Raw genomic sequence first — 17,795 nt, forward strand, 5'->3', positions numbered from 1 at the left:
ACCAAACAACGTGATCATGTAGGCTAGTGGTCCAGTGGGCTCCGACTGTTTAAGGTGAAACCACATAGGCTCTGATGCTCTGACAGTGAGTCCTGGGTTCGATTCCCGAGCCTGGCGGACCTTAATTGTTGCCCGACTTTCTCTCTGTGTTACCCCTCTTTTCACTGTGTACGGTCGATAAAGGCAGAAAAGGCCCCGAAGATATCTTGAGGGGTTCCAGTTTAACACGATATTCATTGGCAAAATGTAAACACGTCGCGACGGGTTGTGAGCTTGTAGATCCGCTCTCTTTAGAACATCTTAAAAAAACTGTTGTGTGGGGGTCCCTTTCTGATGGGAGTGTTTGGGGGTCCTTGACATGAAAAGCTTTGAGAACCACTGATATAGGATAGTGAAGCACTTAAAATAAATGTGCGAGGGAGAGGGACAGGAAGAGAGGGATTTCAACCTGTGTGTAGGTAGTGTGTACATGGCAGCCTTGTGGTTGGGAGATGAAAGCAGGAGCTGGCACAGGTTCTGTTTACCTTGTACAGCTGCCATTGGAGAGACGTGCGCTGCTCAAGTGTGTCTGTGAGTGTGAGCACCATCTTGGCCTGGCTCCTTGGAGCAGGGCCTGGGAATTTAAACCAGGATTCAATGGTCTTTAAAGCCGGCCTGAAAATACCTTTTTAACCACTTTTCAACCTGGCAACCCTATTTTTGGGCATGTCACTATAGGCTTTTAAGAATGTTCAATAATAGAGAAAGTGGCCGACATAGCGTTGCGTTGTGAGCTTGTAGATCAGCTTTTTTGCCTTTATTATGTGACAAACCTAGCCCCCTCCAGTATTTTGGGTGTTTGTCAGTGCTGTCATTGATTACAGAGGCCATTTTTAGCCATCTTAAAGTTGTTATTTTCTGTGCATCCTCAGGGGTTGGCCCCTACTTAGGAACCCCATAGCATAGCCTTTCCTCCAGTGGCACCATTAGGCCAAAATGTTTGGTCAAAGGTTCCACTCACTTACTGTTCACACACACATTAATGGCCATATTGCCATGAATCTTGCTGAACCCATTAATTCTCCTTGAAGATGAGCCCTAACTATTGGAAATGATCCCATGCTTGTACATATGCTCTAGCGCAGTGGTTCTCAACCTTGTCAGGCCCCACAAAAATAATCACGTTTGAACTGGGGACCCCCCACCCTGACAAGCACTTGGTATTGTCGGATTGTGGCATTGCAATGTAGTTGTTCCACAGATAAATATTGTGAAAATGAATGCCTTACTTGAACAATGAACATGCTTGATCATATCACACAAAATCTTGAAACGCAGAGCAAAGCGTTGAGCTTGTAGATCTGCTACTTTTGAATTTGTATCCTGGAAAGTAACGGTTCATGACTATCATAATCTGATAAGCAGATTTCAGTGTTGGGCCTTTTTTTGGTGACCATCGCTTTTCCTTGTGTGGTGGTGCATCACCGTCCCTAGTGGCTGCTGCTGAGGCTTTTGACCATAAGTCTTCCTCACAAATAAGTGCATTTTATAAGTGAAGATTCCACTCTGAGATGTCACTGTTCTTTACTGTCACTTCCACTTTCCACTGCCTTGGTCAGAATCAACCTAGTCAGCCATAGAGATGGGATGTACCATTTCAAACCACAACCGTACTCGTTTGGTGAGATATTAAGGAAGTAACAAATGGGCTTGAGGGAGTTCTGAAAATGTGTCCTCAAGTGCTGTATTCCAGGAGAAAGTTTCAACTGAAATTGATCATCAGCAGGTGGTGTAAAAGATTTATGCTATAGGGCAAAAGTGGTTAATGCACATCTCCGTATCCTCCCTAAAAAAAGGAGACCTTTTTGTCATAACGTCTGGTTGACTGCAGACTTTGCAGACTCAGAGTGTTACCAGCAACACTCGCTCATAAAACATCCGTTAAACATGGGCTCCCAGGACAGAAAAGTGCAGGGACAGTTTTACCCACAATGCCTTCCTCAAATGTCAATTACAAAGCTGTTCTCTGGAGGAGTTGGCCAAGGCACTTATGTGAACATTTAGCCGTTTAAAAGTTTTTTTGTAAAGTCTTTAATCACTTCCGATCAGCAGGAATATACACAGGGTTCCCACGGTCTTGAAATTCCTGGAAATATTTTGAAATTAGACAAATATTTTTCCAGTACTGGAAAAGTTAGGGAATTGATCAAGGGTCCTGGAAGGTCCTGGAAGAAATGGCTATGCATTGTCTTTGGTTATTGATTTTGTTAATACCTCTGAAATGACAAATTCAACATTGGCCAAATTGTCAAATATTAGAGTCAGAAATTGTGAAAATAGCAGATCTACATGCTCACAACGCCTCGCAACGCGAGGCGTTGTGAGCATGTAAATCGGCTATTTTCACAATAAAACCGTGTTATACAAAAACTCTTAGTGCTCGTCAGGGTGCCGTTCAAATATGATTATTTCGGGGGTCACGGTCTGAAAAGGTTGAGAACCACTGGCATACACTGCCTGTCTTTAGGCATTGCGCATAGGAGTAAGCGACTCGTTATTGAGCTGAATTATTGTTATATAGTCCTGGAAATCGGGTTAAATATTCTGGAAAAGTTTTGGAAATTAATTGGTAAAGATGTGTGGGAACCCTGTATACAGTAATATATCACCTAGTAGTCTATCGGTGTACGCAGACTTGGGCCCCTTCTGAAACACAGATTTATCAAAGCGCTTTGTGCCAACTAAGACAAGATTTCTTATATTGATAATCATTATGAATCATCCTTTTTGGAGCTGTGTGAAGCACAGGCTCCCTATACGTGGCCGTGTGGGTGTGTCTGTGTGTGTGTCTGTGTGTGTGTGTATGTAGCCTGAACTTCCTAAACTTCGGCACGCCACTAGTCCCACAGTTTTGCCACCACACACTCGCGCCATATGTCAAATCGACCGGCTTACTCGGGAATCGTGGGCTATTACTTTTCTAAGAGAAAGGTTCTATAGTTTAATTGATATTAATGTATTAGTGAATTAATTTTCCCCATTGACTTATAATGGGAATCGCAAAAACTCACATTCAATTATTTGTCTCTCGCAAACCATAGGGGCTAGAGTTTCAAGACTTGGAGAGGAGGTTCATAATGATTTCAAGGATTAAATAAAAAATAATTGTGTCATTTGGCCACATGGTGGCGCCATAACACCCCACTTTACGTTTTGGCCTGTAACTCTTGAACCGTAGGTCGGAAAATTAAAATTATTTTTTCCCTGGATTCCTTGGGTCATGACGCATCTCCCCATATAGGCCACGCCCATTTGCGCCATGATAGATTTTCCGCCATCTTGAATTTTCTCCAAAACACACTTTTTGCTCCTTTTCCTACATATTTTCTTCAAATGTCACAAAAATCGGTACACATGATCCACACACACACACACACACACACACACACACACACACACACACACACAGCTCCACTTCACACGGGTGTGATTTTTTAGATACTGGTTCTAACTTAATACATTGGAGCGCGACTACCTGTGTTAATGTTTAATTGTGCCTGTCCCAGGTAACAACCGCGCCTATATCACGTGGGTCTGCTTGTTGACTGGGATAATGTGGCCATTCACAAACAATCCATGAAACAGTGCACGCTTTTGAAATAGAAAACTGAACCGGGGGAAACTCTAGAAAGCCTAGTTTTTAGAATCTTGGCATTCTACCTGTTGTCCTTAGTTTCCAGCCTCCCGTTCCCCCCACTTTTCCTGGTTCCCTGTTTTTTTTTTCTCCCTTTTTTCCCCCCCTTTTTGGCATTCTTTCCTCCACTCTCTCTTCTCTCTGTTCTGCCGTTCTGCCATTTTCTTGCTGGCCCTCCGTCTGTCTCCCTCTGTAGACTGTCTCAGGGCAAGAGTCCCCGCGACTGTTGACCTGCGATAATGGAGCTATAAATCACGTTCAGACGACCTGAACGTGTGTGGTTGGGGGTAGATAAGGAAGGAAGGAGACAGGAGAAGGAAGGAGGAACCTCGGCGAGCAGGGAAACCCTAGAAGGCTTCCCCTGTGCCCAGGGGCGTCACAAGGGGGGGGGGGGGGAGTGGGACTGAATTACTAGGGCCCAAGGTGGAGGGGCCTTCATTATTTTAGCTATTGAGAAATAGCAGATCTGCTATTTTTGAAAAGTCGTGAAAATGTGTGCAAATCTTTGAATGTATGTATTTTTTAAGCGAACATTTGTAACTCATTTTTTTCTTCTGGGAGGGTCCCTGGAACTAAATATTTTGAGATGGGGGTCCGTGGCCAAATATCATTTTTGGGGTCCTTCACATGAAAAAGTTTGAGCACCACTGACAAATATTCAAAGACTTCAAATTTTCCAAAAATAGCAGCGCTCGGCGAGCTTGTATATCTGCTATTTTTCAATAGTTAAAGCATAAAATGTGAGTGAATCCTTGTACCCAGGGCCCAGAATTTGGTGCGACACCCCTGCCTGTGCCGTTTAACCACTCAAAATCTCCATGCGTAGTAAACCACTGCTAAGTTGACAGGCGTCGTCTCTGTCCTCGTCCGCTCTTTTGTCCCCCCCAATACAAATGGTGATGTGAATATCAGCCCATCTTTACTTAAAAAGGCAATATTGGTATTTAGTCAAGGGATATCTTAAAAAGTCCTGGAATAAATTCCTTACCAAAACATTTCTTGTAAAGATGTCTAGTAACACATCTCACAAAGACTGAAATTCAGTTTCCCTAGGAGAATCTGTGACAGCTGCTGAAAGTTGGAGTCCCATTAACTTAACTATACAGAAAAAATACACCAAAATAAATATTATGCTTTAAGTTGCATGTGAGGGCTCAAACTAGGGTTTCTTTCATGATTCTGAATCCATTTCAATCATTTGTTTTGCACGAAAAACATTCCTTGGGATAAAGGCGGCTCCCACAAAACTGTGAAAAGTGATGATTCATCACTAAACCATAGTTTTGGGGGTCCGTTAGTAAAAAAAAACATTAAGACACTGCAGACTACTGATCGGTCCGAGAGAATCGTCATGACTTAAATCGTATGGAAGCTACCGAATACGGTTGACAAACATTTATACGCAGAGGTTTGGACGTTGCTATTACAGCCAGCTATATTGAGGGGATACTATCTGCAGTGAAGACAAGGATACCTGGTAGTGAAAGCGAGTCAAGTTGAGCGGCCCGCTACCATATTATGGGAAAGTGCCATAAGTCTGATGTGGCTTGGCGATAGGGCTGTCACGATTATGACATTTTACGTGACGACTGTCACTCAAACAATAGACCGTTTGTCAGCCTTCTGATTGGTCCCTGAGACTCCCTGACTGGCCAACCAGAAAAAAACATTCACTTTTTGCTATCGGGGGTGGAGTTTGTGCAGTGGAGAATGTTAAATGTGGCTTTCAAAACTGTCCGCAGTGCGCGACACGGCGATCGCCCGGCACGGCCGCGATCTCGGCCGTGATCTCGCTCATCATAATGAATAAGCTTCAACAAACTAGTTCACATGGACCATATCAATGGTCTAAGAGTCATGATTGGGTACATATATTTTAAATGGGCAGAATTACGAAAAGCCAGCCTGGATTATAGTTCTGTCCTCTTCCTACCCAGGATGCAATGCGCGGTCTATTCTCTTTCTGATCCAGAGGATTAAACTAATTAAAACATTTATTTTCGGGGGGAAAACTACTGTTTTGCTATGTAATTACTGTACCTTTTTCTTCCCTTTTTATTAATATCACGTAGATGTGTTTTTTGTGGTACTTTATATAGCTGTAATGAGGCTATGAAGGGAAAAAGAATCCCATCCACTACCACTATAAAAGAATCTGCAAAGAGGATTCTGTCCCACTGGGATTAAACAAATTAAAACATATATTTTCGGGTAAACCCCCTGTTTTGCAATGTAACTACTGTACCTTTGTCTTCCCTTTTTATTAATATCACCTAGATGTTTTTCCTTTGGTACTTTATATAGCTGTAATGAGGCTATGAAGGGAAAAAAAAATCCCATTCACTGCCACTATAAAAACAATCTGCCCAGGGTCAAATGTCCTATCATAGTAACAGGGCAGAATGGGGCGGGATTTGCAAAAGGGCTTATTGCGATTAGCGATTTAATTGTTTTCGTTGTTGACTATTACGTTTCTGTCTGGCTTTGTATGCTTTGAAGTTGCACATGGCAGATATTACACATAATCTAAATATACAAACCAGGAAAGAAGCATTTCTTCGACTCAGACCTTATCGCCAGGGTTGGCTTATAGCAGCTGTCGGTAGGACCATATATGGATTCTGTTAGTGTGGATCTCCTAACAGGGCATCATCTGGGATACAATCCCTTTTATGCCCATATATGGAGATCCCTAACATAATCCCTTTCATGCCCATATATGGAGATCACTAACAGCTAACAGAATCCCTTTTATGCCCATATATGGAGATCCCTAACAGAATCCCTTTTATGCCCATATATGGAGATCCCTAACAGAATCCCTTTTATGCCCATAATATGGAGATCCCTAACAGAATCCCTTTTATGCCCATATATGGAGATCCCTAACAGAATCCCTTTTATGCCCAGTTGGTTGCTAGGGTAAAAAAACATGGTTGCAATGGTAAACAGTTGGTTGCTAGGGTAAACAGTTGGTTGCTAGGGTAAAACCATGGTTGCTAAGGTGGTTGCTAACGTACACTAACAGACCAGCAACAATAGACTGTTGCCACAGCAACGTACACAAAGGTTTGTGTACACATGTGGTGTGATGTCATACTGAATATATATGACATCACACTGTACACAAACAAAGGTGTGACGTGTGACGTGTGACGGACGGACGGACGGCCGGTGGAGGTTTTGGTAGTAAACTGCTCCCTAACGGTCGCAATAAATTACATATTTGACAACTTTATACTGAAAAAGAAAATTGATAGTGAAAATGGCCGATCTACAAGCGATGCAACACGCTGTGCACTTGTAGATCTATTTCCACTATTTTTGAACATGTTTGAAAATATATGAACATTTTATGACAAAATAAGTCAAATAATTGCGTTTAGACGATTGTGTAATAATTGTGACAGGCCTACTTGGCGATCCATGCGTGCTTAGCGAAGGAGGCTCCTGAGTCAGAGGGAGATGGTGGCAGGCAGCGAGTGTGTGTGTGTGTGTGTTTGAAAGAGAGGGGGAAGGGCACGCGACTGCACTGCGCTCCGCTGCTCTTACTCTGCTCAGCTGTTGGGAGCCTGCTGGTCTCTCTCTCTCACACACACACACGCTCTCTCTCTCTCGCTCTGTGTTTACGTCTCTCCACTGGGCTGGGGCTGGCTCTTTCATCTGTCTGTCGGAGCACTGAGAGCAGCAGGGAGCCTCCGCTAAAGCCCAGCGCAGCGCAGCCCAGCGCAGCGCAGCAGCAGAGCTGGCTGCTTCATTGGCCAGAGCGCAGGGAGACTGTGTGTGTGTGTGCAGGGGCGTCACACCAAATTCTGGGCCCTGGGTACAAGGATTCACTGCGGGCCCCCCATGAATGTTAACTATTGAAAAATAGCAGATATACAAGCTCACAGCGCGGCACCGAGTGCCGCGCTGCGAGCTTGTAGATCTGCTATTTTTGAAAAATCTTGAAAATTTGTGCAAGAAACCTATGTGAAGGACCCCCAAGATGATATGTATTTGGCCACGGACCCCGATCTCAAAATATTTCGTTCCAGGGACCACCCAGAAGCAAAATTTGAGTTAGAAATGTTCGCTTAAAAAATACATATTCAAAGATTTGCACACATTCTTACGACTTTTTCAAAAATAGCAGATCTACAAGCTCGCAGCGCGGCACTCGGTGCCGCGCTGTGAGCTTGTATATCTGCTATTTTTCAATAGATAAAGTTATTAGGGCCCCTCCACCTTGGGCCCCAGTAACTCAGTCCCACTTTCCTACCCCTTGTGACGCCCCTGTGTGTGTGTTTGCACGCTACATGCTGGAAGCCTCCCGGAGACACAGCACGCTTTTTAGGCTTCTATAGAAAGTGGCAAACGAGCTAATTATCGGCCCTCTTAGAGGACATTAATCTATAATGAATGGTTTTAGTTAAGCTTTTATTTTGCTTTGTTTGTAGCTGCAATTAATTCGTTTGAGGTCATTTATTATGTAGAGTTGTTATGCCTATATGATGTATCTTTCAAGCCGGGAACGCCTCTGTCATTTTAGTTGTCAAAGCAGCATTAATTTTTTTAATTAGTTTTAATAAAGATTTGAAGTTTTTTCAGAAAACTTCAAAACTTAAGTCAGGATGTAGAAGTGTTCCTTAAAAGTTCCGACAGTCTGAAACTTGTCTCCAACGCTAGTATGTTATGATGATCATCTGGTCGCCTGCTTGTTTTTGTCACTCATTGTGGTTCGATGGCGTGATGTGAAGAGCCACTTCCCCCCTCCCCATTGGTACAGTTGAGGTTAGAAGAACACTATATGCTGACATCTATAACAGACAGATAGAGGCACTGTGAATTCCTCAAGTCTTCCTCGATGCCGAAACCAATCCTGGGACTTTAGACACGCCATGCTGGAACCTACAGGGAACATGGTGGAATTTCAGTGCTTTCACACTGTACTGTGTTTGCTGCAGCGCTTTGCTAGGTTGGCGACAAGGACTGCTTTCTGTTGTAAAATGTATAGGGCTGTCCTTGACAAGACAATAGCATTCTAATAATAATTTTAATTTACAGATTAGTTGATTTAACGGACTCATCTGTAAAATTGTGTTTGCCATGTAGAATCATCCAGAGAGACGCCTTTTCAGGTTGGTGAGGTTGAGAGCTGAGAACTTTTCAGTTAACAATGGCTACTGGCTATTGGCCTATAGACTGACCAATCCGCCAACAAGACCAGACAAACCTATTCATGGAATGTTCAATATAGAAACTTTATTTAATGATTTAGTCAAACTTAGACCACATATTTTGACCATTGATATTTAGTGAGGCATGACAAGAACCAAACGGAAACGCATACAAAATTAAACAAATGTGGATCATTGTGTGATTGTTGTTTGAATGGCTGCACCTGTCGATATTGTCTTGATGATTACTTTTTCAATTAATAGAATCATTTAAAGCACATTTGTTCAATTAAGGGAAAAAAAAAACAATTAGTCAAGGCCTAACCGTATTCTGACTCTGGCTTAAATATCCGATGTACAAGCTCACAATGTGTTGTGGATATTTTCCCTATAACTTAAAGGACAACTTTGTTTTTTTACAACAAGGGTTCATATTTTAGATTGTAATTAGAGAAAAGAAAAGATGAGTGTTAAAATGTTTTATTTCTATTGTTTTAGCGATTTTACTATTTTGATTTCAATGGTTGGGGGCATGCGTACAAGTGGCTAAATGTATTTTTAGAGTACAATTTCTGGCAATTTCTTTATTACTATTTACACCAGCCCCCATAAGTCACATCTAACCATGAAAGATTGCAGCGCATCTTGGAAATGGGCTTATCTAAAAATACATATTTAGCCACTTGCATGCATGCTCCCAACCTGGGGTTAAAATCACTAAAATGATAGAAAGAAGTAAATGAAAACATTTTAACCTCATCTTTTCTTTTCTCTAATGACTATCTAAAATATGAACTCTTGTTGTAAAAAACTAAAGTTGTCTTTTAACCATCCCCCCCCCCCTGATTAATCAACCTAATCTATTAAATTGATTAGTTTGATCAACTCTTGTGCCCTTGAAGCCATGTGTGTTCTTGATTAGACGCTCGCAACGCGAGGCGTTGTGAGCATGGTAGATCGCCTATTTTCACAATGTTCGCCTCTTGCTTACTTAATATTTGACAGTTTGGCCAGTCCTGTCGAATATTCGACTATTCGAATACTTTGAGGTCGAATAATTAGAATACTAAAAATCACTATTCGTGAATGCCCTAGCGTGTTGTGAACAGCCTCTTGTCTCTGCCTCCTGTGTGTGTGTAGATGGGGATGTCTGGGCCTCCCTTCGGCCCGCAGTACAGCCAGGCCGCCGTGCAGCAGATGGGGCCGGCGGGGGTCAACGCCCAGCAGCTCCAGAACAAGACGGCCCTCCCCAACAGCCTGCCACCGTTCCCCGCAGAGCTGAAGGGAGCGGCCAGCGTTCCCAACCTGGTAGGTGGCCATTGCGGCCTAGGGCTGTCACCATCAGGACAATTTTACATGGCGATTAATTGCCACTCAAATTTCTCTTTTGGGTCACAGGCTAAAACGTTTGGGAACCACTGCTCTATTGGGTTGTAACCTCTGTATTTGCATGTTGCATATATCAAACGCCTGGAATGTAGGACTTAATGCTCCGCTGCCAACGAGTTCGCTCAGATATAAGCGACACTGGCAGACAGCACAGACTTGCATGTGTGTTTTTCTCATTTGACTGTGTGACTCGATTAGGTACATGTTTGCTTTTCTCTTAGGAAAAAGAAAAACTGGCTTGGATGACAAATGAGCTGGATTTAGTTGTAAGGCCATCACCTCTGAACATCACTGAGTAATGTAACTTCCAGTGAAGTGTGGCTCTCTACAGCACAGAGCAAACACCAGGCCCAGAGGCATGCAAATCCCTTCCAGGAACAGGAAAGGGACTTAACCCATTTAGAACGGGTACACATTATTTCATGCTTTAACTATTGAAAAATAGCAGATATACAAGCACCGAGTGCCGCGCTGCGAGCTTGTAGATCTGCTATTTTTGAAAAATCGTGAAAATTTGAATTTTGACCCGATTCTATCAGTGTCTTTTGAATCCTTCTAAGATTTTTTGATAAAACTATGTTTCTATGTCAGCAATCTGGCCAGCCATCGTCAAAGAAAAGGTCCTTTTCACTTAAATGGAGCTCAGTTATAGTCTGTTCTTGAGAGACTACCATGTCAGTGGTTCTCAAACCTTTTCATGTGAAGGACCCCCAAAATGATATTTATTTGGCCACGGACCTGCATCTCAAAATATTTAATTCGAGGGACCCCCCAGAAGCAAAATTTGAGTTACAAACGTTTGCTTTGAAAATACATATATTCAAAGATTTGCACACATTTTCACGACTTTTTCAAAAATAGCAGATCTACAAGCTCACAGTGCCGCGCTGTGAGCTTGTATATCTGCTATTTTTCAATAGTTAAAGCATTCAATAATTCTAGGCCTAAATGGGTTTAATGAAGAGAGGAAATAGTTCCCGTTCTATTTTTGCGAAGGACCAGATTAATTTCTTCGATGTTGGACGCTCACCAGTTCTCTCTCTTTCTTCAGTTTGACTTGTTGTTTTTAATTAGGCTTTTGCGTGATGCCTTCGTCTCTGGAGCCGTTCAGCGTAGCCTCTTTGATTGCTCAAGACTTGATTGCTTAACGGCGGCTTCCTCTTTCTCTGTATTTACTCTCCTTGTTCTGCTCTTTAATAATCACCCGCCCACTTTTACTCTCCTCCGGGTCCTCCTGACATCTCTGATTTCTCAGATTTGAGTGACTGCTGCTTCGAAGCCTGAATGCCTAAAGCATCCCCTTACCACTTTAACCCTAGCATCCCTATTCTGGCATTTCGGCAAAAGTAGCCGATGCGTGGTGAGTTTTTGGTGTAGAGGAAAAAGAAGAGCGGACTAAGCACAGAGCCGAAGTCGGTCAACTTAACTAAGTACAGAGGGTTTAAAAACCAGTGGTTCCCAAACATTTTAACTCAAAACCCAAAAGAAAAATTAAACGTTTGCCCGGGACCCAAACTAGTGAATATAGCAGATCTACTCGCCTCGCAACGCGCGAAAATCATTTGAAATGTTTATTTATTTTTTTATGTAGGAAAAGTAAATGGGAGTTTTACTCGAGTTGTGTGACCCATAAAAACTGGTCTGTGACCCACAAATGGGTCCCGACCCTCTGTTTGGGAAACGGTTGTTTAAAGGGTTTTAACTGTGTGTGTGTGTGTGTGCGTGTGCGTACGTTTGCCCATCTCCAGTCCCAGATGCAGCAGGCGGCGGCGGCGGTGGGCATGGTCCCGGGCCAGGGGGGCGTGTCGTCGGGGGGTCCCACGGCCGACCCGGAGAAGCGCAAGCTGATCCAGCAGCAGCTGGTACTGCTGCTCCACGCACACAAGTGCCAGCGGCGCGAGCAGGCCAACGGGGAGGTGCGGGCCTGCGCCCTGCCCCACTGCCGCACCATGAAGAACGTCCTCAACCACATGACCCACTGCCAGGCCGGCAAGTCCTGTCAGGGTGAGTTTTTTAAGCCATTTCTCTCTGTCCAGCTCAGTGTTGTCAGATTTGGAAAAATCAATTTACGGTACCTGTGATTCTTTTTACAGATTGCGTGTTTTGGTCAAAACAACAGACCCTAACTAAAGAACGGATGATTGCGCATACAATTTCTCTTTTCTGGGTGCATGTTGATGTGTCGTCCGGATCGGGAATAGAACCGGCAACGCCGTCAGGCATCAAAGCCTATGTGGTATGCGCCTGGACCAGTAGGCCAGCGGGCGCCCCACCAGCGTGATTTTTGATTAAATTAAATAAAACACATATCTCAGGAATCTTGGGCGCGGCGGCATGGACCACCGGCAATGTCTCTGGAATCTCGGGTTGTAGATCTGCTGTTTTCGCAATTTCTGCACAACACCGTTGTTCGACAAAGTATGAAATAGGGCTTAAGTGGTTAATTAGACTAATCAGTTTAGTTGATTCATAACAATATTTGAATTGATTTGTTTCCGAAACTCTATTCGCCGGCCCCAGGCAGCCTTCTCACAGAACCAATCTGATCCATTCTGCCCCCCAACAGCCCAGCAAGAGGACAGCAGACATTAATCTGATTCTTGTATGTAAACGGCCGCCTGAGAGCTTATTCCCAACGTAAACGCATGGTGTGACGAGTCCCGAGTGGCTCTGGTCCTCCGCGGCCGCGTCTACAAAGGTGGTTGGTGTCGTAGCTCTGGCAGCACCGGATGTTAACCACTAAAGTCCTAAATACTTCTTGTACGATGGATAGCCAATCTAGAAGTCCACAAGTTGTGAGCTTGTAGACTTGCTATATTAGCAACTTCTGAACATTTTTAATAGTCAGGGACCCACAAGCCCAAAAGCTCAAGGAATAGGGTTGAACCTGTGATGTCATGCCATACTTTTTATTTCTGTTTTATCTATTAGTTTGGTCATCCACAGAATGCGAGGCCTGCTCTGCCGGAAACATCGCGAAAGAAAGTTATGGCCATTTGTATATTCACTTTCCCATCGACTTCACTATAGCATAAAATCTGCTTAAGTAGCATGTGAGGGATCAAACTAGGGGTTCTTCATGATTCAGAATCCATTGCAAGCGTTTGTTTTGCATGAACATTCCTTGTAATCCTTGGGCTACATTTCGGCCTCATCACTGAAAAGTGATGAGTCATCACTTTTTTTTTATGACTCATCACTTTTCACAGTTTTGTGGGGCTGAAATTTAGTTCTGCGTGGGGCGGCATAGCTCAGGGGTAGAGAAACCGTTATTAGAGCACGAAGGGTTCCCAGTTCGAATCCGGGCTCCCCCTGAGTTAATGTCGAAGGGTCCTTGGGCAAGACTCTGAACCCCACATTGCTCCCTGTGAGCAGGTTGGTGCCTTGTATGGTTTCCTCCGCCACCGGTGTATGAATGTGTGTGTGAATGGGTGAATGTAATGCACAATCTCTGTAAAGCGCTTTTGATAAAAGCGGTATATAAATGCACCATTTACCATTTACCATTTAGTTCTAGTTCTATCTAGTTTGACCCTCTCACATGCTACTGAAAGCAGATTGTTCCTTTTTTTAATATTATTATTTTCCTATATAGTGAAGTCGATGGGACAGTGAATATACAAATGGCCATAACCTTTTTTCGCTCTGTTTCCGGCAGAGCAGGCCTCTCATTCTGTGGACCTTGATGACCAAACTAATAGATAAAACAGAAATAATAAAGAAACATGCAAATAGAGACGCATGACTAAAAGGTTACCCCGGACAGGTGCATCACATTTGGTAATGTGTCTTAATGTGCACAGGAAAAGGGGAGGGGTTTCACAGTGCTGGCTGTGTTGGCTGTTAATGGTTTTATGACATGATGGAATACAGATTGTTTTTACATAGTTGTTTGCATGCCGTATCACATTTGTTTAGGCCTCATTCTGTCAGCTAGTCTCTGAGGTTGTGACATAATGAATATGTCTTATTTAAATAAAGCGTGTGTTAGACCATTTTATTTAGGTGTTTTATTTGACATGTTTTATTAGACCAGTTTAAGCAAAAAAAAGTAAAAAAAAAAAAAGTACCTTCTTTACTGCATTAAACCTGACTTAATAAGGTAAAAAAAAGTTACAAAATCCTTTTTTGCGATTTTAAAAGATTTGTCAGACACCCCACAAACTCACCGCGATTTAACACATTGTGAGCTTTTAGATCAGGGGTCTTCAACAGGGGGTCCCCAGAGTTACTACAGGGGGTCCTCCAAATCTTTGTGTGATAAGAAACCTTTTTTTCTCCTTTTTTTTATATTAACCACTTGAACCCTAGCGTCCATATTCTGAGAACATTAGCCAAACGTATTTGGCTATTTTTGGCAAAGAGCTTTGGTGTATTGGGGAAAAAGAGCAGACTAAGTACAGAGTGAATGGTCAAGTTTATTAAGTATTTACGGTTCAAGTGGTTTAATATCTGAAAACACAAATTGACATGTATCCAAAATACAGTGATGATTGTGCTGTCAAACGATGAAACTATATGGAATCTATGGAATCTAGACCCCCACAGGTTGTGGGAGTCCCTGCTTCATCTCTCAACTAAGGGGTCCTTGGCCTGAAAACGTTGAATACCCCTGTTTTAGACTGTCTATTTTTCAAATAGCAGAAGTATAAAATGGAGGCGTATGTATGTGTTTAAAGTAGCATGCTGAACTGCTGCGTCTTTTCTCTGAATAATGACCGGGGTGCAGCCGGTGAGGCTTTTATGTAGCGCACCTAATGACTCTCAGTCATTATGTGCCACGGCCCTTTTGTCATTTCAGACGGAGAGCGTTGCCCGTCTCTTAAGGCGCCGTCCACTATTCCCTCGGCTGCGTTCTCCATTTACGGACGGTGACGTGATAAAGGGCTCATTGTCCACGTCTCTTTACCATGTCTGCCATCTATCTTGATAATAACCCATTAAGACCCCAGGCCCATTCTACAAATGCCTTCTAAATCCGTAATTGCTGGACTATAAGCCGCACCTGAATATAAGCCGCAGGTGTCCTTCCTGCTTCCCGCTAGAGTGCCCCTGGTGGCCGTTAGCTGTATAAATCTATATATAAATCCTTGTTAGAGACCATTATAAAACTAACCAACTGGCCGTTAGCTGTAAAAATCTTTATATAAGCCGCACCGTTGTATAAGCCACAGGGTTCAAAACATGGGGAAAAAGCTGTGGCTTATAGTACGGCAATTACGGTAGTTCTCAAACTTTTTTTGCAATTCAAAACGTTTATTCAAAATTAAACATCTTTCCTGCACCGAAAACACTTTTTCTGCCAGGTAGTTTTTATAATTCAGAAATGCAAAACCGCCAGCGATTTTCATGCTTTTACCTTATTTTGAGGGACCCACGGAAGTCACGGGAAAGCTCGCAGTGAGCTGTGAGCTTGTACATCAATTTTTTTAATTTTTGAAAAAGCTCAAATCGACAGATGCTTTATGGGATAACTCACTTTTTCATATTGTCCCCTCTCTCTTTCTCCCCCTCCCTGTTATTATATTTGTCATTTAATGTTTCAATGAATTGAGTACAAAGGACCCCAATGCAAACAAGCCATAGTGCTTTCTTGGGTTTAAATCCTTTTGGCAGACCTATTAAATAAAGTATTCAATCAATCAATCACTCACTCCTGTTTTGTTGTGTCTTCCATCTCTGTCCCAGTGGCTCACTGTGCGTCGTCCAGACAGATCATCTCCCACTGGAAGAACTGCACGCGGCACGACTGTCCCGTCTGCCTGCCGCTGAAGAACGCCAGCGACAAGCGCAACCAGCAGCGTGAGTACCTGCCGGCAGACTGTCGCAACTCGCAATCATTACATCGCCCAGGGACATGCTGGGCCCCTGATTCAGCCCGGGAAAAAGAGTTGGAGAGGCCCTCATTGTGCGCTATAGAGAGAGATCTCTATAGATTTTTGGCAAAGAGGTTTGGTGTAGAGGAGGAAAAGAGCAGACTAAGTACAGAGTGAAATGTCAAGTTTATTAGGTAATGACAGTTCAAGTGGTTAAATATCTGAACACACAAATTGACACGAATCCAAAGAACAATGACGATTGTGCTGTCAACCATGGAATCTATGAAAAGGTTGTGGGGGTCCCTGCTTAATTTCTCTTTCAACCAAGGGGTCCTTGGCCTGAAAACGTTGAATACCCCTGATCTAGGGCTTATCGATGTCATCGATTATTCTGTCAGTAACCTTTTGGGTCCCAGAGATAGAAGTAAAAAGGTATCAAATGGGCATCCGCGGCCTAATGCATATCAAACTGGGATGTGTGGCATTCTGTCACACAGCCCCATCCATCCATCCATCTATCCATCCATCCATCCATCCATCCATCCATCCATCCAGGGCTCTCAGTATAAGGTGGAGCCCCCTGCAGGCGTGCTGCTGTATCACAGCTCTGTGCTGGCTCGCTGAGCTGCCAAGCTCGCAGCAGCAGCCAGAGGATTCCGCTAGAAAGACGGGGCCTGTAATATGACACCCTAGGGGGGGGGAGGGGCTCTGTGGCACTCTGTCAAGGGAGGAGGGGGAGCCGGGGGGCGGGTCCTGGGACATTCTGCTCCGTGATTGGCCAAAGGCCCTGTGACGGGTTTAAATCCCCCACAGAGGCAGCGTGCTCTCTGTCAGAGCTCAACACACCGGCAGGGAGCTGCACAGCGCTCTCTCTCTCTCACACACACACACACACACACACACACACACACACACACACACACACACACACACACACACACACACACACACACTCATTTTATTAGATGGTGGAGCGAAATGCTCAAATGGTTGATTTGAAGTTACTGGAAGATTGTCGATTCATTAAAAAATATATATTTTATTTTCATATATTATACATTCATCATGTATTAAATATTTTCTAAGATATAATGACAAACCTGTGTTTTTGTTTGTCACCTATCCACCTAATTTATAATTTTATACCTACGCGTCACGAAAATAGCTGATGTACAAGCTCATAAAGAATTGCAAGCTTGTAGACCTGCTTTAATGATTTTTTTTTCTTTGATATTCTGAAAAGATTCAGGAAAACATTTCCCACCCAGTAATAACATACACCAGGGCTAATCCTACTAATAAACGACTGAATGTCTGTCTAATAAGCCTATACATGCATGCTGACATTACTGATACTAAACAATGCTCACATTTGGAGATATCTGACATCACTGAAACCGCCGTCTGTACTGCACATGCGTCTCCGCCATTGTAACAGCCGTATGCTAAAACGGTGCCGAAATTTGGAGATGATGACATCACTGATGCGTCTGGGTTCTCCCAACAATACTTCTGAGACTCCTACATTCAATCCCTCATATACTGTGTACAACTGTACACCCCATAACCCAAACTCTGTACATACTTCGGAGCACATACAGTATTATGTTCTAACCGACAAGGACTAGTATGTGTCACTCAAATAATAGAGGGTATGCGTGTGACATCAGTGTTGCTGGAAGTTATGTGGGAACGCCTACTGAGTGGCAAAAAACTAATTTCTGCCATTGACAGTCCATACATCGAAACAGAAAA

General features: G+C 43.3%; 1 protein-coding gene across 2 annotated transcripts in view; it reads left to right on the top strand.

Moving 5' to 3' along the window:
- Nucleotides 1-17,795, top strand: part of crebbpb (CREB binding lysine acetyltransferase b) — an 81,569-nt gene that overhangs the window by 29,210 nt on the left and 34,564 nt on the right. For both annotated transcript variants that reach the window (XM_080724801.1, XM_080724802.1), the window contains exons 3-5: nucleotides 9,973-10,140; nucleotides 11,970-12,225; nucleotides 15,910-16,023. In XM_080724801.1, the coding sequence (XP_080580927.1) occupies nucleotides 9,973-10,140; nucleotides 11,970-12,225; nucleotides 15,910-16,023 (538 nt within the window). The remainder of the gene's footprint in view (nucleotides 1-9,972; nucleotides 10,141-11,969; nucleotides 12,226-15,909; nucleotides 16,024-17,795) is intronic.

The sequence above is a fragment of the Nannobrachium achirus genome, assembly GCF_963921795.1.
Source record: "Nannobrachium achirus genome assembly, chromosome: 4".
NCBI classification, from domain to species: domain Eukaryota; kingdom Metazoa; phylum Chordata; class Actinopteri; order Myctophiformes; family Myctophidae; genus Nannobrachium; species Nannobrachium achirus.